At 52.7% G+C, this 25,422-nt stretch overlaps 3 protein-coding genes and 2 long non-coding RNA genes across 8 annotated transcripts in view; 2 read left to right on the top strand and 3 right to left on the bottom strand.

The window, feature by feature from the left end:
- The first annotated feature begins 211 nt into the window (after positions 1–211).
- Positions 212–10,581, top strand: Trabd (TraB domain containing). The gene is made up of 10 exons (XM_021638945.2): positions 212–402; positions 4,723–4,786; positions 5,093–5,171; positions 5,676–5,842; positions 6,176–6,316; positions 8,058–8,168; positions 8,269–8,408; positions 8,633–8,805; positions 8,884–8,995; positions 9,116–10,581. Exons 1-10 carry the CDS (start codon positions 278–280, stop codon positions 9,291–9,293), a joined length of 1,290 nt encoding a protein of 429 aa, XP_021494620.1. The 5' UTR covers positions 212–277; the 3' UTR covers positions 9,294–10,581.
- LOC132655772 (uncharacterized) lies at positions 5,269–7,845 on the bottom strand. 2 transcript variants are annotated; one of them, XR_009593599.1, is made up of 3 exons: positions 7,505–7,845; positions 7,304–7,367; positions 5,269–6,873 (listed from the first exon to the last, which is right to left on the bottom strand). It is a non-coding gene; the product is annotated as an uncharacterized LOC132655772 (long non-coding RNA). The 2 variants fall into 2 exon arrangements; XR_009593598.1 differs by lacking the exon at positions 7,304–7,367.
- LOC132655771 (uncharacterized) lies at positions 9,856–12,688 on the bottom strand. Its single transcript, XR_009593597.1, has 3 exons — positions 12,472–12,688; positions 10,943–11,002; positions 9,856–10,550 (listed from the first exon to the last, which is right to left on the bottom strand). It is a non-coding gene; the product is annotated as an uncharacterized LOC132655771 (long non-coding RNA).
- Positions 12,678–23,160, top strand: Selenoo (selenoprotein O). 2 transcript variants are annotated; one of them, XM_021638993.2, is made up of 9 exons: positions 12,678–13,272; positions 15,971–16,174; positions 17,360–17,540; positions 18,908–19,038; positions 19,560–19,840; positions 21,447–21,591; positions 22,070–22,255; positions 22,394–22,550; positions 22,640–23,160. In XM_021638993.2, the coding sequence occupies exons 1-9, from the start codon at positions 12,716–12,718 to the stop codon at positions 22,802–22,804; spliced, it is 2,007 nt and encodes a 668-aa protein (XP_021494668.1). In that variant the 5' UTR covers positions 12,678–12,715; the 3' UTR covers positions 22,805–23,160. The 2 variants fall into 2 exon arrangements, with proteins under 2 accessions (XP_021494668.1, XP_021494669.1); XM_021638994.2 differs by lacking the exons at positions 22,394–22,550; positions 22,640–23,160 and having other exon boundaries at positions 21,714–22,094.
- Tubgcp6 (tubulin gamma complex component 6) overlaps positions 21,861–25,422 on the bottom strand; it is a 24,350-nt gene continuing 20,788 nt past the window's right edge. Inside the window, exons 17-25 of one of the 2 annotated variants that reach the window (XM_060388851.1) lie at positions 25,358–25,413; positions 25,064–25,217; positions 24,808–24,976; positions 24,587–24,728; positions 24,186–24,380; positions 23,976–24,108; positions 23,692–23,905; positions 23,418–23,617; positions 21,861–23,319 (exon numbers count right to left, since the gene is read on the bottom strand). In XM_060388851.1, the coding sequence (XP_060244834.1) occupies positions 23,228–23,319; positions 23,418–23,617; positions 23,692–23,905; positions 23,976–24,108; positions 24,186–24,380; positions 24,587–24,728; positions 24,808–24,976; positions 25,064–25,217; positions 25,358–25,413 (1,355 nt within the window). In that variant the 3' untranslated portion in view covers positions 21,861–23,227. Of the gene's footprint in view, positions 23,320–23,417; positions 23,618–23,691; positions 23,906–23,975; positions 24,109–24,185; positions 24,381–24,586; positions 24,729–24,807; positions 24,977–25,063; positions 25,218–25,357; positions 25,414–25,422 lie in introns of those variants that run through there. The other variant, XR_009593595.1, reaches the window with a different exon arrangement.

Below are 25,422 nucleotides of genomic sequence, written 5' to 3'. Positions count from 1 at the left end.
CACTTGGCACGTGATCCTCCAAGGAAGCCAGAAGAGCGCGTCATACGATCCCTAGTTTCTTTCCAGAGCTGCTGACTGCTCCCTGGGCGCCAGGCCGTGTCGGACGCCTAAGAACACAGTCCCATTGCACAGACTGGACTGCGGGGGCCAGTACCCCGCAGCGTGCTCTCGGTTGCGCTCTAGGACCTGGGAGCGTCGGGCGGGTAGGTGGAGCTCTGCGTTTTAGCCCCGGCAGAAGCAGAGGCTCGAGTGCGCGGCCCCGAGAAGGTTTCCCGGCATGCCGCGCGGTCTGCACCCTAGGCCTGTCCGGCCCGTCCGGCCGCCTCGCCCCGCCCTGGCTCACCCCGTCAACCCGGCGACTCGCGCATGGAGGCCGGCTGAGGAGCTCCGCCGCCTCGCTCGGTACGCCGCGGCCTGGGCGAACGGGCGGGCGGGGGCTCCCCGCGCCATGATGGCGCGTGCAAGAGGGCGCGGGCTGCAGGTGGGGACTGCGGAGACTAGGGGCGCGATTCCCATCGGCTCGGCCCGACCGAGGACGATGTAGATTTTCTAGGGCTCGGGAGTCCCAGAAACAAACCCGGACGCTCAGAAGAGCTCCGCTGGCTTTGGAGTGTCTGCAAGCTTTCGCCCTCCCCAGGCGGAGGGTCTGCAGGCTCGCTAGTCATGTGAGACAGCTGTCCCCGGGCCTCCCTCCCTTGCGTCCCTAGCTCATCTTGCGGTGGCCGTGATGCTCTGGGCAAGATGCCAGCAGGGGCTCTGGCAGGGTGGACGGGTAGCCAGGAGCCGGCAAGGGCCTTACCGTGCATCTCCAGGTAGACAGAAACCAAGTCCCTGGGGGACCTGGAAAGGTTTCTTCATCCCTGGTGTGTTTCCTCTTCCGGCCCTCAGCTCTGACACACTTGAGTGAAATATGTCCTGCTGAAGCAGGTTTTCCCGGGTCTGGCAGTGCCCAAGCCTCCAGAAACGGACAAGAGGGAGCCAGGTCTTTTGCACACGCTGTTATTTCTTTCAGGCTTGGTTTTCTGAGTAGGCAATAAAGGCTTGTCTAGATTTTCTTGTTGGTCGTGGTCAGCTTTTGACCAGTGGTAGGAAGCCAGGCTGCCATCTGAGAAACAGTTGGTTTATTTTAGAGAGTGACCAGCATGATGGGTGTGTCAACTCAGGATGGTGGATTGAGGAATTTAACCAAACGTTTATTCCTTGGCTGGGAGTCCAAGGTCGAATGGCTAGTCTTTGGGGTTGCTTGATGATGGCTCTGCCTGTCCTGTCGCCCTTTCTTATTGTGTCCTCATAGCTGTTTAGGGTCTTTTATAAGGACACCAATCCCATCATGGGGCCTGCCTTATGACCTCACCTGAGTTGAGTCACCTCTTAAAACATCTGCCTATTGATGTAATTGCTTTGAGGCATAGATTTTCCATATGTGAATTTGAATAGGACACGGTATTAATAGGATCCAAAAGAGAAACAGCTGTGGGTCTGGGCAGGTGGGGAGCGTGCCTGAAATGGCTCTGGATCCAATGCTGAACTCTGGTTACATTGACCTATAGTATACCAGGGCTGCAGCTCCCTGTGGGCCCTGACATAAATGAGCCTTTCCTGCCCTTTGAGCCATGCTTTCTCCCTTAAAGCTACAGACTGCTGGGAATTTTCGGAGGCCCAAGGCTAGTTCTGGAAATTTAGCAGATGCTAAAAGTTCTGGTGTTTAGCATCTTGCCTGGATGGTAGCAGGCCCGGAAAAGTCCTGCTCAGCAGGGATTGACGTTTGGAGGCCTGTTTGACCGAAATCCCAGCTCTCTGACTTTATACCGTGAAAGTTTGACAGTGGGGTCTTGGCCAGGAACGGGTCTGTTAACCGTCGGCTAACTACTAGGGACTTATGAAAAGATTTGATCCCTGGGGTAGTTGGGCAATAGGAGGTGACTTGCGGCTTGAACGTGTCTGAAAAGGACGCGTGGCGGATGTGGTTGTGCAGGTACAGTGCCAGGTGCCTAGGTGAGCATGGAAGTGGAGGTCTGCCTCAACTGTTCAGCCAGAAATAATGAGCAGGGTGAGGAGGTATCGGTCACCTAATGGAATTGTATCTGAGAGGCAGGAAATCAGAGGCATGGACTTGATGGTGCCAGGCACTCAGAATCACAGACTTCTGGCTGGGGGATGGGGTAGGTTAGGGGCTGTCAGTGGCCTTGCCTGACTTCCCTGCCCTACTGGCACCGTGGCTCTGTATCCCAGGCCTGGGAACCACCAGGGGTCCTGGTGCTGTGTGTGGGTGTCTGATGATCAAAGGGCTCAGAATTTAGCTTCTGACAAGCCTGTGGGTTCCTTCACCTACCAATCCTGGAAATGAGGCCAGCCCTGCTGTGAACCAGCCAGGGAGTCTCCAAGGCTGTCTGGAGCCAGGATTCCAGCTTTGGTTGCCTCCATACCTCCGAAAGGCCTGGAGGCACCCTGGGCAAGCTTCGGAGGGTAGATCCACCAAGCCAACTGCAAGCCTGCAGCCCCCCCCACCTCCTGAAGGGCAGGGCAGGCAGAGACGACGTGTTCCTTTCCCATTTGCTGGCTTCACTGCAGCCTCTGGCTGGCCCGCCCACTTAAACAGGATGTGTTACGTTCTTCATCTCATCCTTTGGCGGCCTAGTGCTGCTGTTAGTAGTGCTGGCTTGCTTCTGTGTGTTCAGACAGTCCAAAGGTGATCCTCTCCTTTTTCACTGTTGGTTGCTGTTTGGGCTACACCCCCTGTCCCCGACTGGGGTCCCATGGAGTGGGAGGGACAGTCCCTACACTGTCCTGGAAGGCAAGTTCTCCTGGGCCCTCCCCGCACATCTCCCTGTTTATGTTTCTTTGAAGTGCTTGATGCTGTTAACGAAAAGAGACCCCAGATGCCGTGGTGTTCAGTGTAGACCTGACCAGGCACAGGTTCTGAGCCAGCAAAGACAGTTCCCATATGTGCCGACCTTTATAGAAAATGTCCAGGGTGTGTTTTAGGGCAGGTTCCAGACTAGGGAGGACGGAGATCCCGGGGCAGAGCAGTATGGTAAGCTCTGCTTGCCTCTGTAACAGCCAGAAGCTCCATAGAGCCAGGAACAGAGGGTTTCAGAGGCCCTCAGGGTCTCTACTGCCCTCTGCCTTGGAAACCCAAGCTGGCCCTACCCCAGCTCCTCTTGCAGAAGACTCAGTGCTTAGGATTGCCCGGCCCCACTGTCATACTGAACACAGCATTACAGGTTTGATTACGCCCAGAGAGACCCCTAAATCACATTTATACAGTGGGACCAGAAGAAACACAGAGCGGGCGGGAGCCTACAGGTTCTAAGAAATGTGCAGACGGAAGTGATAGCTCAGGTGGACCCAGAGCAGTACACTTCTGCCTCACAACCACCTGTGACTCCAGCTCCAGGGCAATGTAGGGAGAATTCTGGAATTTGGGTTTCTTTAAAAACAGAATATAATATAAGAATATGTTTTTGTTTTAATCCCAGGTGTGGGGGTATGGGGCTGCTTCAGACTGACCACAGCAGCTGACTTATGAGTTGCCTCGTGCTCTAGCAGAGGTGTGGTTTTGCCAGCTGCAGATATTATGATTGTGTGACATTTGGAATTCTGGGAACTTTTCAGAGGGTATATAAATGCTGGAGGCTATATAAATGATATGTGGGGCTGTTGGTTGGTGGTCGTTGGTCATTTAGAGAGGTTTTTGTGGTTTGTTAGTAGGCATACTCAAAGAAGAAACAAGGAAAGAAATTAGATACAGGGATCTCTATCCTTTCTAGTGATAGGGATGGAACTGGGGGGTATAAAGGGTTGGGGGGGGGAGAAGAAGCCACAAAAGTAGCAAAGGCTGGCTACAGGGTAATCTGCCCCTTCTGGCCTTCACAAGCACCTAAACACACTCTGCACATGTGTACGTACAAACACACATACATAGTCTGTGTTTGTGTGTGTGTGTGTTTGTATGGCTGCCAGGTAGAAGGTGTCTGACCACTAGCAGATACATGAAGTCTGTTGACCTTGCTGGGCCATAGTTGGAAGCTGCCTTTGTCCCCTTTGGGGACTCTTCCCTCTGCACCAGCTGGCACTATGGACCCCCAACCCTGGGGCTCCCAGTGACACAGTAATGCCATAGACTGGTTACCAGGGTATGGCCCTTGTCAGGTTTCTAATGGTTTCTTCCATGTTTTTCTAGTTCAAGAGACAAAGAAGCCTGTCTTGGCTCCTCAGGATGTTAACTGTTATCTTGCTTAGTCTTCTTTTATCTGGCTGAGAGCCAAACGGTTATGGCCATCGTTAAAAAAGGAATGGAGAGTTTCCTTGAAGTGGCTTTCTCACAAAGGCTCTGGGGCACCCCCTGCCCCACCGTGGGCACAGTAGCCACAGCACTGTGTCCTGCAAGAACACCAGAGGCGTTAGTACAACTTCTCAGGGAGGTGCAGGTCAGTTTCACTGTGTTTATACCTGCTGTGGGCCAGAGCCCCTGTGGGCCAGAGGCTTCCCCACATGTCACCATCTATATGTCGCTCAGGAGGCTGCTGGCCTCTCACCAGTCTGGCACATCCCAGAAGGACCTCAAAAAGCATGTACCTGGCAAGTGGCCGCCAGTAGCATTAGGACAGGAAGGCTGAGGTCCTGTCCTAAGGGTTACTTAAGACCGGCCCAGTCCTGTCATCACCGTGATCCCTGATCTGGCCCTGGTGCCTAATATAAGGATTCTGTTTGTCTCCTCAGGCATTCTTCATCAGTCAGGAAGCTGCTGTTAGCCATGGAGAAAGAGCAGAGGGCAGCTCAAGAGGTAAGGGGAAGCAGGGCTGATGGAATGTCTTCCTGAACAACGTTTGTCCCAGCCCAGCGACGTCTGCTGCTCCGGGAGGGTGAGGTTCCCGGCGTGGGAACCTGGGTCCCTTTAGCTGTCTCTGTGCAGATACTGCCCTTGACAACTAGGTTTTTTAGATTCTGTTTGGAAGTACCTCCATGGAGAAGGCCTGAGGCAAATGGTCCCATTTGAGCTTGCTAAGGAGGTGCAACAGGTCTGGAGTGTGCTTGACCTGTGGGGTAGGGCCAAAGTTTTTGGACACTTACTTGAACTCTCCCTCTGCAGGCTGACGCGGAACCTGTGGTAACATCAGGGGCCTCAGAAGCAGTGCCAAGGGTGCTTTCTGGAGACCCTCAGAACATCTGTATGTTTCCCTTCAGGACTTGGTATAGACACAGTGCTGGGTCCCGGGGACAGGCTGGGACTGTGGGGAGGGAATAATGGCAGCATGAACCCCTCACTGTACTTAGGTACCTGTAATATCCTGAAATTGGCTGCACAGAGCCTGTGCTTCAGCCCCTAAAAGTTGAGTCATACATGTGACTGAGACACGTCCAGGGAACCTGGCCACCCCGTTCCCTCAGGCACAGCACTTTCCTGTGACAGTTTGGGTCTAATTGAGGTTAGTGAGGCAACTCCCGCCCAGGCCCCTCAGCTGTACTCCGTTCGCAGAGGTGCTCAGGTGGCTTGTCCGGGCATCTGGGTAAGCCAGCTGTGTGGAGTGAGCCGCCTGCCAGAGATTCTGGCCAATGGGACTCAGGTCTCACTGGGAAGCTGGAAAGCCTCCGTAGCCAGTACATAGGCAGCTGTGCCCCGGGGTCATGCCGCCCCACACCTCCCTTCACCATGGCTTTTGCTGTTGTTACAGCTGATATGGATGCCTTCAACTTGCTCCTGGACATGAAAATGAAGCGGCGGCGTGAACGGCCCAACCTTCCTCGTACTGTGACCCAGCTAGTGGCTGAGGATGGGAGCAGGGTGTACGTGGTGGGCACCGCTCACTTCAGTGACGACAGCAAGCGGGACGTGGCGAAGGTGAGCACTGTGCGCCTGCAGCCTGGACTGCGGGGACACAGGCCAGGGCGACGAGGGAAGCACCTGGTGGCAGGCGTTTCCAGCCCTAGAGCCCCCCAGGCCTGAGAGGAGAGGTGGTGCTTCCCGCTGCATGGCTCGGAGCCTCGTGCTGCTTCATTTTAGCGAGTAAAGCTGCCTCGGCTTTCTCTGCTTGCTCTTTCTCTAGAATTTGTCACTTAAGCCACACAGGCTATTCATGCTGGCTGCCCCTGGTGTGGGACCCCTTGTCCAGCGTGGAGCAGCCATGTGGAAAGCGATAGGAGGGGGCCAGTGAGTGTGGTCCTTGCTTTGCAGACGATCCGGGAGGTGCAGCCCGATGTGGTGGTTGTGGAACTCTGTCAGTACCGTGTGTCCATGCTGAAGATGGATGAGAGGACACTGCTTCGCGAGGCCAAGGACATCAACCTGGAGAAGCTGCAGCAGGCTGTCAAGCAGGTGCGTGCGTGAGTGGGCCGTGGGCTAGGGGTACCCAGCTCTACTGGGGAACTGCTGCCCTTCTCCTTAGAGAAGGGGCAAAGACTCAGAGCCCAGAGTCTTCCTTTGAGCCGATGGCACTGGGCCAGCCTTCTGGTCAGTGCCGTAGCACCCTGCTTGCAAGCCCGCTCCCTCACGCAGGAGATACAGAGGCTGGAAGAGGAGAAGGAGAAGGCTCCACCACAAGACAAGAACAGGGCGGAGCTGAGAGCTCTGGTCTGCTAAGCTGGAGTGCTGGGTCTGAGCATTCTGGCCGCCACACTGTATGGCCCTGCTGTCCACACTGCGCCAGCCCTGCAGGGCTGGGAGGATCAGCTTGTAGTAGCACATCCTTGTGGGCATGGTTTTCAGAGGCCACTGGTCATGTCTTGCCCTCTTGCCCCTGCTGCAGTGTACTTCCTCTTCTTTGAAGGAACCAAGTGTTAGAGTCTGATGTCAGTGTCCCCAGCCATTCTGAGCACTTTTCACTGTGGAACCTCCCAGATGAGGAACATCACCATAGACCTTTACTGGATACCCTGTAAAAGGAAGTCACCATCCACTCAGGCATGGCTTTAACACCAGCCTAGTGTTCTCCCTGGTCACCTTCCCCTCTCCCTCCCCTTCTCCCATGTACGCCCTCTTTGAAACAGCTACTGCACTGGAAGAAGAGCCACACAACTAGCCAAGCCTTGTGCTCATATCTGGGCCTGCCATGAGGGCAAGGTGAACAGAGGGGAGAGGCTGGCACCTGCTGCCCACCCATCCCCTCAAGACGTCTCAGACAGACTTTTCCCAGCAATAGTATGTGATGACATGCACAGGTGCTGCTCACCAGGAGGCTACTGGTGTCCAGTTTTTATAGAGGATTGGCCAGGTGGACACAGCTGGTCTCAACAGCTCTAGTTACTCCAGTAGTCAGTACTGTCTGACTCATGACCCCCACAAGCCAATCATGGTGGCACACACCTTTAATCTCAGCACTTGGGAGGCAGTGGCAGGTGGATTTCTGTGCGTTCAAAACCAGCATGGTCTGCAAAGCAAGTTCCAAGTCAATCAGGGCAATATTTCAAAAACAAAGCAAAACAGAAAAACACACGCCCCGCCCCGCCTGAGTCTCAGGCCCAGCCTGGACTTCAGAGTCAGCTCCCCAGTCAAGTAAATGCTCACCAGGTCTCCAAGTGCACTTTCCTGAATCAGGAGCCAGACAGTCCACACAGCAGCTTATGAGGCCATCCTTCCCAAGCTGGCCCTTGCCAGCTGTCTCAGCCATGCACGCTGGGATCTCAGCGCGCTAACCCACACCTCAGGGCCCATCCAGCCTGGTCAGACCACAGGCAGCCAGGGCACTGTGGGCCTCTTTGCTCTTGGAAGATAGACGAGGCAAGTACTGAAGTTCGCTGTTGGTGCTGGACTACCAGCCTGTTTGCTCAGGTTTAGTCTGTGCCTCAGACACAGGCTGAACTGGTCAGGTAGTCTCAGGCATGTGGCCCCTGTTCAACATCTTTGACCATCCTGTAAAAAAAAAAAAAGTTTTTCAGAGGAAACAGTTTTGAATGATTCTTGAGGCCAAGATGACCTGCTGTTGTCAGACTCTCCTCGTGTACCAGTATGCCCTTCCCTTGCCACTGGAAGCAGCCTGACCCAAGGGCACCCTGAAGTCCTCATACTGCTCTGTCCTGCTAACTCTGCAATATAGCTGACATGGTTCCTCTTTCTGCAGAATGGCCTCATGTCTGGACTCATGCAGATGTTGCTGCTGAAAGTGTCTGCGCACATCACTGAGCAGCTGGGCACGGCCCCTGGTGGCGAGTTCAGGGAGGCCTTCAAGGAGGTGGGTGCTAGCCACGGCCCCGGGATGTGTGGCTGCCTTGATAGGGGCTGGTGGGAACTACCCACGATGTCCCAAGTTGTAACACTCAGCCTCTGCTCAGGCCAGCAAGGTACCATTCTGCAAATTCCACCTGGGTGATCGGCCCATCCCAGTCACGTTTAAGAGGGCCATTGCTGCACTCTCCTTTTGGCAGAAGGTCAAGCTGGCCTGGGGCCTGTGCTTCCTGTCGGACCCGATCAGGTAGGACAGCCACCTGGCCTATCCATGGCACATTCCACACCTGCACCTGACCTGGTCTCCTCACACGGTCCTTGTCATCTTCCCACTCTAAACTCCAAACACACGCTGCAGTGCTGTGGTCCCTGGCCTGGGTCAAGAACACAAGGCCTCCCACGTCTCCGTCCCCATGCTCTGCCAGCAAATCTCTGTTCATCCCCCTGAGCTAGCATGCCCTCTGCCCTCAGCAAAGACGATGTGGAGCGCTGCAAGCAGAAGGACCTGTTGGAACAGATGATGGCAGAGATGATTGGGGAATTTCCTGACTTGCACCGGACCATTGTCTCTGAGCGTGATGTCTATCTGACCTATATGCTGCGGCAGGCCGCACAGCGCCTTGAGCTTCCCCGAGCCTCTGACGGTGATGGACAGCCCAGGGTGGGGACTCCCCAAGATACTGGTCCTGGGCCTGCTACTGACTTTTGCCCTCCCTTCACAGCTGAGCCCAGGAAGTGTGTCCCATCTGTGGTTGTGGCCGTTGTTGGCATGGGTCATGTGCCTGGCATTGAGAAGAACTGGAGCACCGACCTCAACATCCAGGAGGTCATGGCGTGAGTGCCTTCCCCACCTCACCCCCAGTCCCTGCAGCTGCACGTGGGGGTGACCCATACGTGGGAAGACCTTGGGAGTACAAGTCCCAGCCAGGCCTACCATACCTCTCCCTTCCACAGAGTTCCCCCACCATCCATCTCAGGCAGAGTGTCCCGGGCGGTCTTGAAGGCTGCCTTCTTTGGCCTGCTGGGCTACAGCCTGTACTGGATGGGCCGTCGAACCATGAACCTGGTCCTGTCACTGCCTGCTGCACAGTTCTGCGTACAGAGGGTGAGCGAGGCCCGGCCAGGCTGGTAGAAGGACCATGCAAGGAAGAGACCACACCCAGGCCCTCTACTCCTCTGCATCACATCTGGTGCTTCTGAGGAGCTGGCACCTCCTGTCTGGGGATATCCCTGGGTGTAGATGCATCAAGCCACCCCCTATGGGGGCCCAGGCCAGGCTTCCCCTGCCTTCCCCATGCCCAGCCCACCCAAATAAAGAATATTTAACTGTCTGAGCTCAGGCTTCCCAGCAGCCACACACACACACTGTAGGGGCCACCCACAGGCATCAGGGCCATCCACAGAGTCAAGACCCAGTGGCCTAGTTTCAAGAGGGCCAGAAGCTGAGGGGAGGCACTGAGGTGCCCCACCCTTAATGCCAGGGTGGGCCTGGCAAGCTGTTGCTTTACCTACCTCACTGTGCCTTGTGCTCTGGCTGGCAGGAGCATCTGGCCCTGAGAGCATCTCACTGTGGGTTTGGGGCCGGCGAGTCTGGGGAGCTGGGTGTCCATGAGCTCCTTTCTGTGGGTTTGTAGGGCCTCTGGCTGGCCTAGACATGCATGTGGCACTGTGAGCTGCCCCTCTGCCTACAGAGAGTCTGTGGTTTGTTTTGATTTTGGTTTTGTTTTGTTTTTTAATGTCAAAAAGTTTTTTACTCAGGTAATTTTGACATCAAAGAAAAAACAAACTGAAGCAACTATCAGGAAATACAAGCCTTAAATCTATGAGGACAAAGAAGTCAGTTTTTTTGTTTTGTTTTGTTTTTGTTTGTTGGTTTGGTTTGTTTTGGTTTTTTGTTGTTGTTTTTGGTTTTTTGTGGGGTTTTTTTTTGTTTTTTGTTTTGTTTTTTGTTTGTTTGTTTGTTTGTTGTTTTTGTGTGTGTGTGTGTGTCTATGTACCCTGAGTGGGCACTGTATGTCAGAGAGTCAGCTTGGGGGTCCAGACCAGCCCCTGCTAGACTCCACTCCAGCTCAGTATGGTGTGGGGCTGCTTCAGATAAGAGCCTGCTTCCCTGGCTGCCCTTGGTGCTGGTAGGGGCTAGACCTGATCCCTGTGCGTTAAGTGGGACACCCAAACTGCGCTGTGGGCAGTAGGCACCCGGTGTGTGCCGCAAACCTAGGGCCGCTCGTGTACAGGCTGTGGTTCCTGGCGTACTGGACAGTCTGGCAGGACCACGCCCACACTGGTTATCCTTGTGTTGACTGCCAAATGAGGTGAAACACTGAGCTGGGCAGGGGACACGGGGCTGGTTGGGCTGTGCACTTCTGTCTCACACTCGTGGATTCATTCCCTAGAAAGAGAAATAAATGTTAATTTTGGAAGCTCCCGCTTTGTGAAGTGTATGGAAATGGGACTCAGGTGACGGGGCTGGCTTCCTCTTTTGTCATCTGCCCCCAGGTCTGCAGGATGCTGGGGTCCTCCTGCATCCAGGGGGATATGCCACACCTCAACACAGTATCCAGGCTAGACCCTGGTGCCCACTAGTGTAGCAAGGTTATCTGTGTGCCAGCCAAGTGTGCATACTTAGCACCTACACACCCTCCCGTTCACACTTCACTGCCTGGCAGGGGGAGGAGCATAGGGCTGGATCAGAATATCCTTAAGGTAGGTGGTTCCTGCCTATGTTAGCAGCATTCGGGCTGAAACAGTTTGTTACCATTGCCAGGTCAAAGGAGGGCAGACCTTGAAGGTAACCAGTGAAGTCCGTGTTGGTGGCAGCAGGAAGGACACAGATGAGATGGCCTATTGTCACAGAAAAAAAAGAGGCAGACATAATATCCCACCTCCCGTGGAGGGGATTTGCTAGCAGTCACACCATTTCAGGGGCAGAGCTAGGTTCACTGTAGGTTTTTGTGTTTTTGTTTTTTTTTGGGGGGGGGGTTGGTTGGTTTGAGACAAGGTTTCTTTGTGTAGCCCTGGCTATCCTGGAACTTGATCTGTAGACCATGCTGGCTTTGAACTCAAGAGATCCACCTGCCCTTGCCTTCTGGGTGCTGAGATCAAAGTGTGCCACCATGTCCAGCTTCATTGCAGTTTTAGGAGCTCACTGTGGCCCCAGGAAAAGCTCCAGACATGAATTCTTGAGGTGTAGAACTGAAGGCAGGGGCTAAAGTGAAGAGAGACACAGCCAAGAAGGAATGTGTACATTTGTCCGTGCTCAAAGTCTCCCATTGGAGACTAACAGGTTCCCTGAGCAGTGGATGCTGTCCCCCTCCCATCATCAAGGTTCATATCCACCTAGAGACAAGGAAATGTGACTTCCGAGAGAAGTGCGGTGCGCAGGGGAAAAATGACTTGAGGTGCCAAAGGCAAGCAGTTGGGGACAGAGGACCTAGCACACATTGTAGGTTCCAGGTAGGCTCAGACCCTTGGCCTTGGCCTAATCCATTGTGCAATCTCAGCTTTGGCTTTGCCCTGGTACCGTTGTTGACCCAGATTATCCCCGTATTGAGTCCCACAGATCCCAGGAACTTTGCCAGGACTTCTAGCCCTTCTCTGGGCAGAACAAATGAGAAAATTTGTCCTAATGGAAAGACACTGCATAGTCTACAATTTTAGAACATATTTGTACTTTATGTAAAAAGGAATCTACACACATTGATAATGTGCTCTGAGTTAAGCACAGAACTCATCTAAACAGCTGGCTCAGGAAGAATGTGATCAGGCCCTTGGTGTCTGCAATCCTCCCCCTGCTATAGAGCGGGAATGATGGAGAGGAAAGCACCAACACCATAAATCTGAGATAGGAGGGACAAGACTAAACTTTAAAAAGACAGACTGGCCTGGTGTGGTGGCGTATGCCTTTAATCCCAACACTCGGGAGGCAGAGGCAGGTGGATTTCTCTGAGTTCGAGGCCAGGTTGATCTACAAAGTGAGTCCAGGACAGCCAAAGCTACGGAGAAACCCTGTCTCAAAAAACAGAGGCAGGGCAGGCCCCCCCCCCCCCCCCCGGCGACTGACTGCCTTTATTTACTAACCTACATAATTTGCTGGCTAAAGATAAATGAAAGACACATCTTTGGGCTGTTAAAGATCATAGACTGTTGTCTGAATAAAACAGCTCAAAGATCCAATATCTGTTTTTATGCATGTGATGGACAGAACCAGTCAAACCCATAGTACCCGTGGGGCCGGGAATGACCCTGGCTTCACCTTTAGCTGAGAACACCCTGGGGGTCTTTTAGGGACGTCACTCAGCCTGTAAACTCACTTGGAGTAGTCCGGTCTGACACATGTCACCTGGGTGAGAGCTCCGCTGGCCCGGTGCACAGGTGCCAGGGGTTGTAGAGCATCTCGGGCCCACTTCCACCTGCAACTTCTCAGAGCGCAGAAGTGGACAAATTACAGAGGCAACCAATCAGAACCAAGCTTCTGCGCGTGACCCCACCAGCAAGCCCATAATTGGGCGGGGAGAACTTCCGGTCTGGGCGAGCGGGCTTCCGGCGACGCGGCGAATGGCCTCTCTAAGGGCCGTGTTCGCGGCCTCGCTCGCGGCTGCCCGAACCCGGCAGCAGTGTGTGTGCCTCGCGCTCCCGTCGCCGTCACTCTGGTCCGCCTGGGCTGCTGCCATGGAGGCCACACCGCGCTGGCTGGCGGGGCTGCGCTTCGACAACCGCGCCCTGCGCGCGCTGCCGGTGGAGACGCTGCCGCCCGGGACGGAGGACGCCCTGTCCACCCCGCGGCCGGTGCTCGGAGCCTGCTTCAGCCGTGCACGGCCCGCCCCGCTCCGGCAGCCGCGCCTCGTGGCGCTGTCGGAGCCGGCGCTGGCGCTGCTCGGACTCGAGGCCAGCGAGGAGGCCGAGGTGGAGGCCGAAGCTGCGCTCTTCTTCAGCGGCAACGCGCTGCTGCCGGGCGCCGAGCCCGCCGCGCACTGCTACTGTGGGCACCAGTTCGGCCAGTTCGCCGGGCAGCTGGGCGACGGCGCCGCCATCTACCTGGGCGAGGTGTGCACCGAGGCCGGGGAGCGCTGGGAGCTGCAGCTCAAAGGCGCCGGCCCCACGCCCTTCTCCAGGTGCGGAACATGGGGGGCTTCCGGACGTGGGTGAAACGGGGAGGTGCTTAGCGGAACTTTCGCCCGGGTTGGGCATCTGTACGCCCAGAAAAGCTCCGTGGAGGAGTTAGGACCTAGAAGGTGGAGCTCTTTGCAAAGGGTTATGTGGAGGAAGGCAAAGAAGACTGTCAGGGAACTGCCGGGTGGCCAGCCAGAGAAAACAGGAAGTTAGGGGTTGGCTTTACTTTCTGGCTGACACTGTCAAGCGGAGTGGCAAACACTTCTATTGGCTGTCCGTTGTGTTGTCAAAAACACACCGAACTTTGGAGCCAGTTCCACAAATGATACTGTTTGCTGAACAGCTTGCCCAGAGACCAGTTTCCAGAGGTTGCACCGGTGTCCAAACCTGTTTTCCCGAGATTACGTGAGCAGTCTGCACCATGTAGTAACTAGGGGCACAGTCAGTTGTCATACCCTCCTCTGTGATCATCCTCCCAAATGGGTCAATTCTAATCGTGCAGGCGCACATGGGCGCGCGGGCCCTCCCTACCCCCCGGGCCACACACACACCAAGCTGTCTTAATCTCTCAGATGAGATTCTCAGAATAATAGGTTCTTCCTCATCTTCCCACCCCCAAGCCTTTGATCTGTGCCCCAAGCCAAGTTTATGGTCTCATTTGGCACTCTAAGTGAGGATCACCTGGAGCAACCTTCTCAGAGTAGATGCCACCCACAGTCTGGAGTCCACTCATCCTGTGATTCGCCTTAAATTTGCATTTTGATGATTTATGTTCACCAGTTACCAAAAAAGAAAAAAAAAGAAAAGCCTTTGGAAGGCTTTGTTATGTTTTGTCAAGGTACTGAGAACCAGATCCAGTCTCTTGTGTCCTAGGCGACCACTGAGCCACATATCCAGCTTTATACTTGGCTTGTTTTTAGTTGGTGTTTCCACTACCTCAGAGATCTCTTTGACCCTTGCTTAGGTCTCATACTTGTGTCAGGGTCTCTGACCTCAACACTTTGCCAAGGCTTGAGGTTAGAGGTGGTTGTGGGGGGTCAGGCATCTGGAGCCCTAGGTAAGTGGCTTCTTGCACCTCGGATGTCAGCGCTTCGAGACCAGCTGTTGGGGTAGGCTCAAGAACTCCACTGCTGAGCCTCGGTCCTGTGCAAAGCAGCCAACCTCCCTGCCCAGAAAAGCCAGAATTCTCAAAAAGCCCTCAAACTGAATGTCTCTCCCTTTTACTTTCTTCACATTTCGCTGTCCTCCTGGCTTACTCTCTGGTTTTTTCGTATGTTCACTCCCTGTCAGTTGGTTGCTAACGCTAACAGCCTTTTGACCTAGGGTTAACTTTATTTAATCCTGTTTACAATACTCAATCAGAAAGCTCGTGGGTTGGTTCCTGGAGAGATGGCTCACTGGTTAAGAGCAGTGGCTGTTCTTCCCAGAGGACCAGGTTTCAATTCCCAGTACCCATATGGCAGCTCACAACTGTCTGTAACTCCTGTTGCAGGGGATCTGATGCCCTCACACAGACAGACATGCAGTCAAAACACGAATGTACGTAAAATGAAAATAACAATAAAATTTTAAAAAGTATTTAAAAAAAAAACGCTCTTTTATTAAAGCTGTGTGTTGGGGCTGAGCCACACCACAACTAGAAACAGGTTTTTTCCAGTAAACAACACAATGTTGGGGGTTCACAGTGTGCTCAGCTATCCTGCAACAGAAGAAAGCTCACAGACCAGCTGGCGTGTCTCTTAAGATCACATTTACTAGATTCTAACCAGATTAGTATAGACTACATTGTGCTTTTTGAGACATGGTCTTACTACATAGCCCTGGCTGTTCTTGAATTTGCAGCATAGACTAGGCAGGCCTTGAACTCACAGAGATCCATCTGCTTCTGCCTCCCAAGGGCTTGGATTAAACACATGCCTCCATACCAGGCGCGGTCTTAAACTTTTGATCCTTCTGTCTTCCCTGCACTGAGATGACAGGGCTGTATGTACAAAGCGTATTGGCTTGATCAGTTTCAGGCAGTGGCCCTATTGGTTAGGGTGCCCCTCCTGCAAAGAAAGGCTACCGCTGTGGCCTGTTCAGGCAGCCACTGTGCTGGGCTCCCAATAATATACCGTGTTCTCCTAAAAACAAAACAGGCCCAGTGTGTGGGAAGAGTTGAGGGGATGCAAACTATCCACAGAATTCATCTTCCTTGCCCCATCTCTAGATCCCTGTGCCTGGTGGCAGAGCCCCTACCGAGTCTATCACTCAGCCGTAGACAGGTAGCCATCCAGCTTTGTTTTCTTTAGGGGTGTGGCATGTGCCGCATGGCCAGCAATTGCTTCTCCCAGCACCACCCACTACGCTGCCTTGACAGTGTCTGCCTGCCCTTTGGGTTTGGAACAGCTTGTGTCCTTCTCTGAGAACCAAGTAATAGTTTACTGGTGAGCTTGTGCTTCTGTACCTGCCTGCTCAGGGTGGGTTTCCACTTTTTCTTACTGCAGATAGTGCTGGTGCGTGTGTATGCATTAATTATTTTAAGAGTATTGTTCGTAAGACACTTATGAAGACAAAACTGCAGGCGTGAAGGTATGGGTGGGGCGGGGGAGCAACTCGTCACCAGGCCTTAGTCACACGACTTCCACACCAAAGCTCTTGGGAAACTTGGGCTGGAATAGCCTCTGCCTGACTGGCGTCTTGGCCTGTGTTTTATTTCAGACAGGCCGATGGTCGCAAAGTCCTGCGGTCAAGCATCCGTGAGTTCCTGTGCAGTGAAGCCATGTTTCACCTGGGGATCCCCACCACGAGGGCCGGGGCCTGCGTCACGTCTGAGTCCACAGTGATGCGAGACGTATTCTATGATGGTAATCCAAAATATGAAAAGTGCACAGTTGTGTTGCGTATAGCTCCCACTTTCATAAGGTAATGCTGGGGTCCATTAGGCCTGTCTACATGCACTTGCTTATAGATCATAGAAGAGCCATGCTTGCGTAGCCAGAATTTGAGCCCAGTTCTTGAGCAAGCAACAGCGCTGTGGGCAGGAGTTAGCCCCAGGTGCCTCTTGATGCCCCTGGCCAAGAGCTACCCAGAATTGCCTCATAAGGAAATGGCCTCATAAGTGGGCTCCTGGAGTTTCCTTTTTTTTTTTTTTAAGATTTATTTATTATGTATACAATGTCTGTCTGCATGTAGACCTGCACACCAGCAAAGGGCACCAGTCTTCATTATAGATGGTTGTGAGCCACCATGTGGTTGCTGGGAATTGAATTCATGACCTCTGGAAGAGCAGCCAACACTCTCAACCTCTGAGCCATCTCTCCAGCCCCCTGGAGTTTCCTTCTTAATCATCCAGTTACTCACTCATTAGCCGAGTCCTTTCTGGCCGACTCCTGTCTCTGTCCTCACCTTAGCTTGGTGTCCAGTACTTCAAGGGCTATCTGAATAAGGAGCTACCAGGAGGTGGCTAGTGTGATCTAACAACTCTTCGGTTATCTAATACTCACCACCCACTCCACACAAGACCCAGTGTTGGTCTCTATACAGATAAACCCTGTTTAAAAAAAAAACAAAAAAAACATCGGGATTGGAGAGATGGCTCAGCAGTTAAGAGTACTGACTGCTAGAGGTCCTGAGTTCCAGCAACCACATGGTAACTCAGAACCATCTGTAATGGCATCTGATTCCCCCTTCTAGTGTGCATGAAGACAAAGCGTTCATATACATAAAAGAAATAAATCTTTTTAAAAAATCAAAACATAAATGTTTAAAAGGCTTCATACATGACTGATGTCCCTTATAGGACAGAGACTTGTACATTCTCTGTATGGTACCTTCTGCTTGTCCTCACAAAACCCTGTGTGGAGTTGGAGTTGGCAAAGTAGACAGTCGTGTTTCTTGACCTGAGCCTCCAAGGATCTGCGTACCAGGAGACTCACTGGCTAACAGTGGCCCAAACTTGTGTCATGTCACTCAAGAGATCTGGCAGTACTCTGCTAGTCAGCGTGCTTTTCCATTGTAGGTCTACAAGACCTTGAAGCCATGCTTTTTCTTTTCCTCCCAGGGGTTGGGGTCTGTCTGACCTATTGTGTGCTGCGGTCTTTCCTGCAGGTTCGGCTCCTTTGAAATCTTTAAGCCTCCTGATGAGCACACAGGGCGCGCAGGCCCCAGCATGGGGCGGAATGATATCCGAGTCCAGATGCTCGACTATGTGATAAGCTCTTTCTACCCTGAAATCCAGGCTGCCCATACCTGTGACAGTGTGCAGAGGAACGCTGCCTTTTTCAGAGAGGTAGGCAGAGGCTTCCCACCAGCCCCCCCCCCCCATTGGCCACGGTTGACATCTTGTTGCCAAATATGGTCACTGTGGCCAGGGACAAAGGCTTTTATCTGGTATCCCTGTTCTTTTTTGTTCCTTGCTCCTGTGTCCAGGGCTCATCATTTCCCATAGTCTCTTGAACTGGACAGCCTGGAGGTACCAGAGCTTTTTTGTTTTGAGACTCTTAAGTAGCATTGGCTAGATTGGAACTTGGTATGTGTAGACCAGGCTGGCTTCAAACTCATGAAGATCCACCTGCCTCTGCCTCCTGAGTATTGGGGTTAAAGGCATGTGTCACCACACCCCATACGCTAGGGCATTTTGATAATTTGACATTAAGACACCTGGTTGTGTACAGCTATAAGAACCAGGAAACCCAGATAATCTTGGAAGACACACGGACAAAAGCACTGGTGAATTCTGGATGCCTATCACATGGGTCAGTGGCCTTAATTTAGCACACCCACCTGGTATCTTGATTTGGGGAGAAAAGATGTGGACTCTCCCTGTTTCTGTGTGGTCGGGACTAGAATACAAGTCATTGCTGCTGGTCAGCAGAATACTTCAAGCATGTGTCCACAGGGCTTTTTCCCACTTCTAGCTCAGTTGCTGGGTATGTGGTATAGCATAGCCACAGAACACCAGGGGGAGCTATGAGGCTCTCAGCTTTATGCTCACACAGAAACAGGTAGCTGATCTGGTCAGCTTACTGTCCCTGTAAGCTTCTGTCTTTATGTTAGTGAAACTGGGAGGAACTAGGAACTAGGAAACCTGGGCCCAAGGAGCTCTGCTTCTTCAGAGGTGAGGACCAAAGGCCACTTGCTTGGGCAGTGGGGGCTGTGGTGCAGTCCTGCACCTGGGGCTCCTGTTCTCCAAGCCACATTGGAACCTCATGTTCAGGCGCTGCTTCTGATTGGGTCACTGAGTGAGCAATTGGTGGCATGGTCCTAAAGCACCCAGTATGGAGAAGGAATAGCAGGTCCTAGGAAACAGCAACCTGGAGTGGTGTACCTGACAGTGTGGAATTTCCCCACGTGGTGTTATCAGCTCTTCTTCCGGGAACTTGGTCTGTGTTGCTGGCTTTTAGCATTTACCCAAAATTGGTAGCATATAAGACTGGTGGTGGAAATGGGACTTAGGTCCTCCTAAACCAACTCACCCAAAACGTACTTCTGAAACACTAAGTCATAAAGGGATTTCAGAGTGCCCTGGACTGAGAACCACTCACAGAAAGGCCACTGGCATCCAAGAGATGCACTTGAGTGTTGTGGCATGAGTAAAGGCAGATGGGTGTAGAGGGGCCCACAGAGAGAGAACAATCAGAGCCTGTTCTGCTCTAGGTGACACGACGAACAGCACAGATGGTGGCCGAATGGCAGTGTGTTGGCTTTTGCCATGGTGTGCTCAACACTGACAACATGAGCATTGTGGGGCTCACTATTGACTATGGACCCTTCGGCTTCCTGGACAGGTAATGCCACTTGAGTTGCAGGTGATAGGGCAGACATGGGTATGGGAAAGAAACAGTGGGGCCTATATGCTGCTCTTCTTCAGTTTCATTCCCAGTAGCGTCTGGTCAGACATTCCTACAAGCAGAAATCAAGCTTTTTTGGAACTCACTACGTGATCCAGGCTGACCTTGAACTTGTGATCCTCTTGCCTCAGGTCCCTGGATAGGAGTATATGAGTGTGCCATCATATTTAGCCTCCCTAGAGTGTTCTGAACAAAAAAGGGTGACACTGTAGCGTGTTAGAACATCTCACTCCACTACGAGGCTGTAAGTGAATCAAAGGAGTCAAGTGTGTGGAGTGGAGCAGAGGCAGGCGGTAAGCAAGCCTAAGGTAACTCTGTGTCTCAAGGAGCTTCCTCTCTGGCTTTGAGGCAGAAGAAAGTACAGCCACTCTATCTTCCCGGCCTGGGCCCACAGGACCGGACAGCACCAATCTTCCCCAGCAGCCTGCTCTCTCTGACCGCACTTCTTTTTATGGCAGGTATGAGCCTGACCATGTCTGCAATGCCTCTGACAATGCTGGGCGCTATACGTACAGTAAGCAGCCCCAGGTGTGTAAGTGGAACCTGCGGAAACTGGCAGAAGCCCTGGAGCCTGAGCTGCCACTTCAGCTGGGTGAGGCCATCATAGCAGAGGAGTATGACAGAGAGTTCCAAAGGCACTATCTACAGAAGATGCGTAAGAAGCTGGGGCTTGTTAGAGTGGAACAGGAAGAAGATGGCACACTTGTGGCCAAGCTTCTGGAGACCATGCATCTGACTGGTGAGCCACTGAGTCCTATCACTGTGGATAAATACTGTGTTCCCTTTTATCATTTCTAGGGTACATCTCAGCAGCATTGGGGCATTCCCATTTCCCAAACTCAAATTCTGTCTCCTGTAAATAATTCTCCATCTATCTCCCTCAACACCATTCTGCTTTCTGTGTTTGACCACTCTAGGAACCTCAGTAGAGAAACACCACAGCATTCATCTGTGACTGCCTTGTTTCACTCTATAGAAGATCCCTAGGTTCTTCCATATTGTAGCATATGTCTGAGTTTAACTTCTATTTTTGATGCTGACCATCCAGTTCTATGGCAATGCTCCCTTGGGTTTTCTTAGCTGTTGTATATAGTACAGCTTTGAAAATGTAAATAGTTACTGGTTTGTGTTCCTGCTTTCAGTTCTTATGAGCACACAGTTAATGGGATTAGTAGATCATTATTTAGCTTACTGTAGTGAGAAGTGGCTAAAATGAGCATCTTTGGTTTGTTCCTGGTCTTAGAATTGTGAACTTTTTGTCAGAAAACATTCTAGCCCATGCTGGCCTTGAACTTGTGCTCCGCCTGCATCAGCCTCCTGAATGCTGTTTTTTTTGTTTGTTTTGTTTTGAGATAGGGTCTCTCTGTGTAGCTCTGGTTGTTCTGGAACTGAGCACACACCAGGCTGGCATTGAACTCAGAGACATGCCTATTGCTGGCATTGAAAGCATTGCAAGTACCCAGCCTCTTTAGATCCTATTTGCATGGATGGTTTTTATCTTTTCATTTTCAACACACTTTGAGTGTAAAGCAGGCATTTTATAGAAAACAGTGGGGCTGCAGCACCTCTTTGTTTCCATCTCTTAGTTTGCCTCTCCTTTACAGAGGTGGGTAATCCATTTTCGGTTACAACTGTTTCCTACAAGTTTTCTCTGTGCTTTTTTGTTCTTTTCTTTTTTTAATTCTAGTTTTTCAAGACCAGGATGACCTTAAACTCAAGATCCACCTGCCTGTACCTACCAAGTGCTGGGATTAAAGGCATATGCCACCACAGCCCAGCCTCATTTTATAATTCTAAGAAATTTGCCCAGTGGTGGTGGTGCTTGCCTCTAATCCCAGAACTTTGTGCATGCAAGACCAACCTGGTCTACAGAGCAAGTCCCAGGACATCCTGGAACTCAGAGAAACCCTGAAAAACCAAAAGAAAAAAACAATTATTGTATGTGCATACACGCGATAGCATACATGGTAGAAGTAGTACAACTTGCAAAAATCGGCTCTTTCCATGACATGGGTCTTGGAGATCCAGCTTGGGCCAGTACACATGGCAGCAAGCACCATTATCCACGAAGCCATCATCTTGCATTTACTTTATATGTTGCTTAGGTTGCATGGTTCCAGATGAAGATGAATGCCAGGTCAGGCTGACAGCTACAGTGTGTCAAGGTGCTCTAGGGAGGCACTGTGACTGAGGGTCCCATGCTAGCCTTGGTTTTTGCCATTGTCAATCCATTTTTTCAGGTGAACTATTAGGGACTAGGAAGAGACGCGTTGGTGGCTTAGGAAATGGCTGGGGGTGAGCTACCCACCATCGGCCTCCCAGCCCTGAGCAGCTCGTTTTTGCAGGTGCTGACTTCACGAACACCTTCTGTGTGCTGAGCTCCTTCCCAGCTGAACCGTCAGATTCAGCAGAGTTTCTAACCAGGCTGACCTCCCAGTGCGCCTCTCTAGAAGAGCTGAGACTTGCCTTCCGACCCCAGATGGATCCCAGGTGAGTCCACCCTCAGAATTTGTTTTCAGAAGGGGAGCAGCAGGGAGGTTGGAGACAGACAGCCAGAGTCCTTCACAACTGCCTCATTGTTGGGTATGAAATGCAATGTCACATTTCTGCAGCATTGAAGACCAGGGCACCAACAGGAAGAAAGCAGGACACAGATGGACTGGTGTGCCCCTCCCTACACCACCTCCTATAGATCTGCTAAGAGGAAATTCGGAGAATGGTGGTAGTGGTTTACGGCTTTCATATAGTAATCCAGAGGCTGGTTGTGCAAAAAGGAATTTAGTGGGGAATGGAGCAGTAACCACCAAGAGGAAATGGCACTTGAGATTTTGGTAGAACCACACCCAGGTAGATGGTCCCTGCCCTAACTGCAGTGTTGTGGGAAGGGAGAAATCTGTAAGTTGCCTCAGCACCTGAGTCACATGGCTGCTCCTGGCTGAGGTACTTCTCATACCACCCCTCCCTGCAGGCAGCTCTCTATGATGCTGATGCTTGCACAGTCAAACCCACAGCTCTTTGCACTCATCGGCACTCAAGCAAACATCACAAAGGAGCTAGAGCGTGTGGAGCATCAGTCACGACTAGAACAGCTGAGCCCCGCTGAGCTCCAGCGCAAGAACACAGACCTCTGGAAAACCTGGCTACAGGAGTACAGGTAGGCAGCTTCCAGGACCGTCTGTACTGCCTCCTTGACACAATAGCCACAGCAGGGGTGGCTGCAGAAGGCCCGGAATTGGGGGGCATGGAATTTGCTATTCTTTTGGGGGAAAACTAGCTAGGAATTTGATTCCAGAACCCGTCTGGACAAAGAGAAGGAGGGTGTTGGAGACACTGCTGCCTGGCAGGCAGAACGTGTGCGCATCATGCATGCCAACAACCCCAAGTACGTCCTAAGGAACTATATTGCACAGAATGCCATTGAAGCTGCTGAGAACGGAGACTTTTCAGAGGCAAGCACACGCCTATGCCTGTCCCCCTTCCTCCCAGGAGCCTATCATTAAATACACCCTCACCCAGTTCTTCTCACCTGCTCTCCTAGGTGCGACGTGTGCTGAAGCTGCTCGAGTCTCCTTACCAAAGGGAAGAGGCGGCCACTGAGGCCACAAGCCCTGAGGCCGGGGCAAGGACCACTGATGAGCAGTGTTCCTATAGCAGCAGGCCACCACTCTGGGCAGCAGAACTCTGTGTAACATGATCCTCATAAAGGCCTCGGCGTGCCCCACCAGTCTGGAGTCTCCCGAGGCCACCCCAGTGCTGCTGAGTTGCTGAGACCACTTCGATGCCTGCCCTCACAGTCTCTCCATGACGGCAGAGGTCTCCAGTCAAACCTGACCCATCTCTGTCTGATACCGTCTTAGCAGTACTGACCTGGCCTAGTCCTCAACATGCTCCCAGCACACAGCGCTTCATGCCAGGATATCAGTCTCATGCTTATAAGTAACACAAACAGGGCGAAGTAAGGCTTGTGACCTATTTGTGCATCTTGCCCCAAAGGGCAGGGTCTGTGCCTGATACCTGCTGAATGTCCCAGGCTTCTGAATAAAGTAGCCTTTATAGGTCTATCTGTGGTCACTGCTCGAGCCCCAGCCAGGTCAAACAGGCATGCACACCACGATCCTGTCTGTCCTCAGGAATCTTGGTAGTAGTTGTTGAAGTTGATGCGAAGCAAGAAGTCCTCCAGGTGGGGCTGATAGCCGCGGTTCACCAGCTTGGTCACTACTGGAGAGGCATCCAACTCTCAGGCTCCTGCCCACCCTGCCCCTGCCCCTGCCCCTGCCCCCCCCAGCAGCCCAGCCCAGCCCAACAAGAGAGCTCACCTTTGAAGAGGAAGTGGGAGTAGTACTTGAAGGTACTGTAGGACTGCTGCATGAGTGGGAAATTGGGGTGCTCGGCCCCACGGGGACCAGTAGCTGGGCCCCAGTTCTGAGAGATGAGCTGACTTCGGAACTTGAGCACCAGGCTGAAGATGCTATGGATGATGTTCATGACTGGGGCTGCCTTCTCTGTCAGTAGGCCCCTAGTGGAGGGTAGAGCTGCTGGTGGTCTGCCCAGCCTGACCTGGGCACACCCAAGTCCAGGTGCCTGTCTCACCTGAAAACAGCCCTGTGCAGGTACTCAGCATGGGCCCGCTGGATCTCCTCCAGGTCACCCACTACAGCTAGGCGGGCTCTGAACTCACACCAACTGACATGCAGGATCTGGTTGGCGATGTAGCCCTGGATGACCTTCACAAAATGCTGCATCTCATGCTTAAACAGCTGCAGCTGTCGGAACTGCACTGAGCCAGCTGTGTGGCTCACTAGGGCTGGGGAAGAAGATAGAGGGTGAGTGGCGGCCTGAAGCCACACATGGGATGGACTTAGGCTAGGCCTCACCTGTGCGCTTGAGGTGGAAGCAGATGTCTTTGAGTGTCCACATCATGAGCTTCAGCTGCAGCAGGAAGGAGAAGATAGCACTGTACTTGTTCAGGCAGCTCTCGGTGATAACAATGTTGAGGGGCCAGTCAACCTGTTCAGGAAGCCCCTCTTAGTATCTGCAGCTTACGACATGCCTCCCCTTTACACCCAGGGCAGGACACTGCTGACCTTGTACCTGAGCTCCAGGCAGCTCAGCACATCAGGGGCATTAGGGGCAAACACTTCAGGCAGGTACTTGAGGGCAAAGGACAGGTTGGTAGCGTGGGGAGTGTCCCCATGGAGGCTATACTGCAGTGCCTTGCTCAGGATGCTGTTAAGGACCAGTGGGTTGAGCAGCTCTCCAGGCGTCTGCCCAGCCCCTAGCTAAAGAAGTGAAGAAAAAAATGTTCCAAGGAGTCCCAGGTTTATGCCCTGCCCCTCCTACTTGCCCAGCAACCCAAGTTCTGCCCAAGCAGTACTATATCACCATATTGCTAGGGACTATGGCATGGCTGGCAGGACCTGAGTCCAACAGCCACCCACATCCTATCCAGGGCCGGCCTGATCCCAACTCTACATCTTAGAGTGACCTTCTCGAAGAGCAGGTCACTAAGGGACTGGGCGAACTCTCCATCTTCCATCAGCAGGAAGTGCCGCAGAGCCTCAAAGTGTGTCTCCAGGTGCAGCTCCACAAAGAAGTAGTCAACTGCAGCTTTGTTCACCAAGGTGACACTGGTGGAGGGAAGCCGGAAGTTAGCATGGCAGGCGGGAGTTAACAGGCGGCTGCAGTTGGGCAGGTGGCAGCACTCACTGGGCAGCCAGAGGTGCCATGAGGGAGCGCTTCATAAGTACAGGCAACGTCAGCAGCTCACTTAGCTGCACCGCAGTCTCGTCTAGCGCGGACTGAACTTGGGGGTCAACAGGGAAAGCAAAGGCCCGGGGAAGCATGTGGTGTACCAGGTGAGCAACAGGAGGCTCTGCTGTGGGAAACAAAACAGACTTGCTGAAGCTGAACCGGCCCAGAGCACCCCCAACCCTCAGCTGCCCACTGTAGCTGGCCCACTCACACATGGATTCGTAGCTGTCCGGATACTGCTCTAGGTGGTATAACTTCGCCAGGTCTGCCAGATAGGCTTGTTCCTTGCCCCATCGTCTAGCCTCAGCCTCTGTGCCTGAGACCTCCTCACAAGTGCCCGGGCTGCTGGGAAGAGTGGTCTCGTCCTTTTGAAAAGAGGCCAACCTTAAAGAACTGCATCCCTGCGAAGTACACTACTCCCTGGCCCCCACCCCTGCTTGTGCTGAAAGTAAGGAAATGGGTACATGGGAACCACACATGGTAATATTCCCTGCATGCTCCCAACCTGTGAGCTTGGAGGCAAATTTGAAGAAAGGTCTTCAGCATCCCTACTTCCTGGGCCTGGGTAGA

The sequence above is a fragment of the Meriones unguiculatus genome, chromosome 8 (assembly GCF_030254825.1).
Source record: "Meriones unguiculatus strain TT.TT164.6M chromosome 8, Bangor_MerUng_6.1, whole genome shotgun sequence".
NCBI classification, from domain to species: Eukaryota; Metazoa; Chordata; class Mammalia; order Rodentia; family Muridae; genus Meriones; species Meriones unguiculatus.
This window is presented reverse-complemented; position numbering and strand designations above follow the sequence as displayed.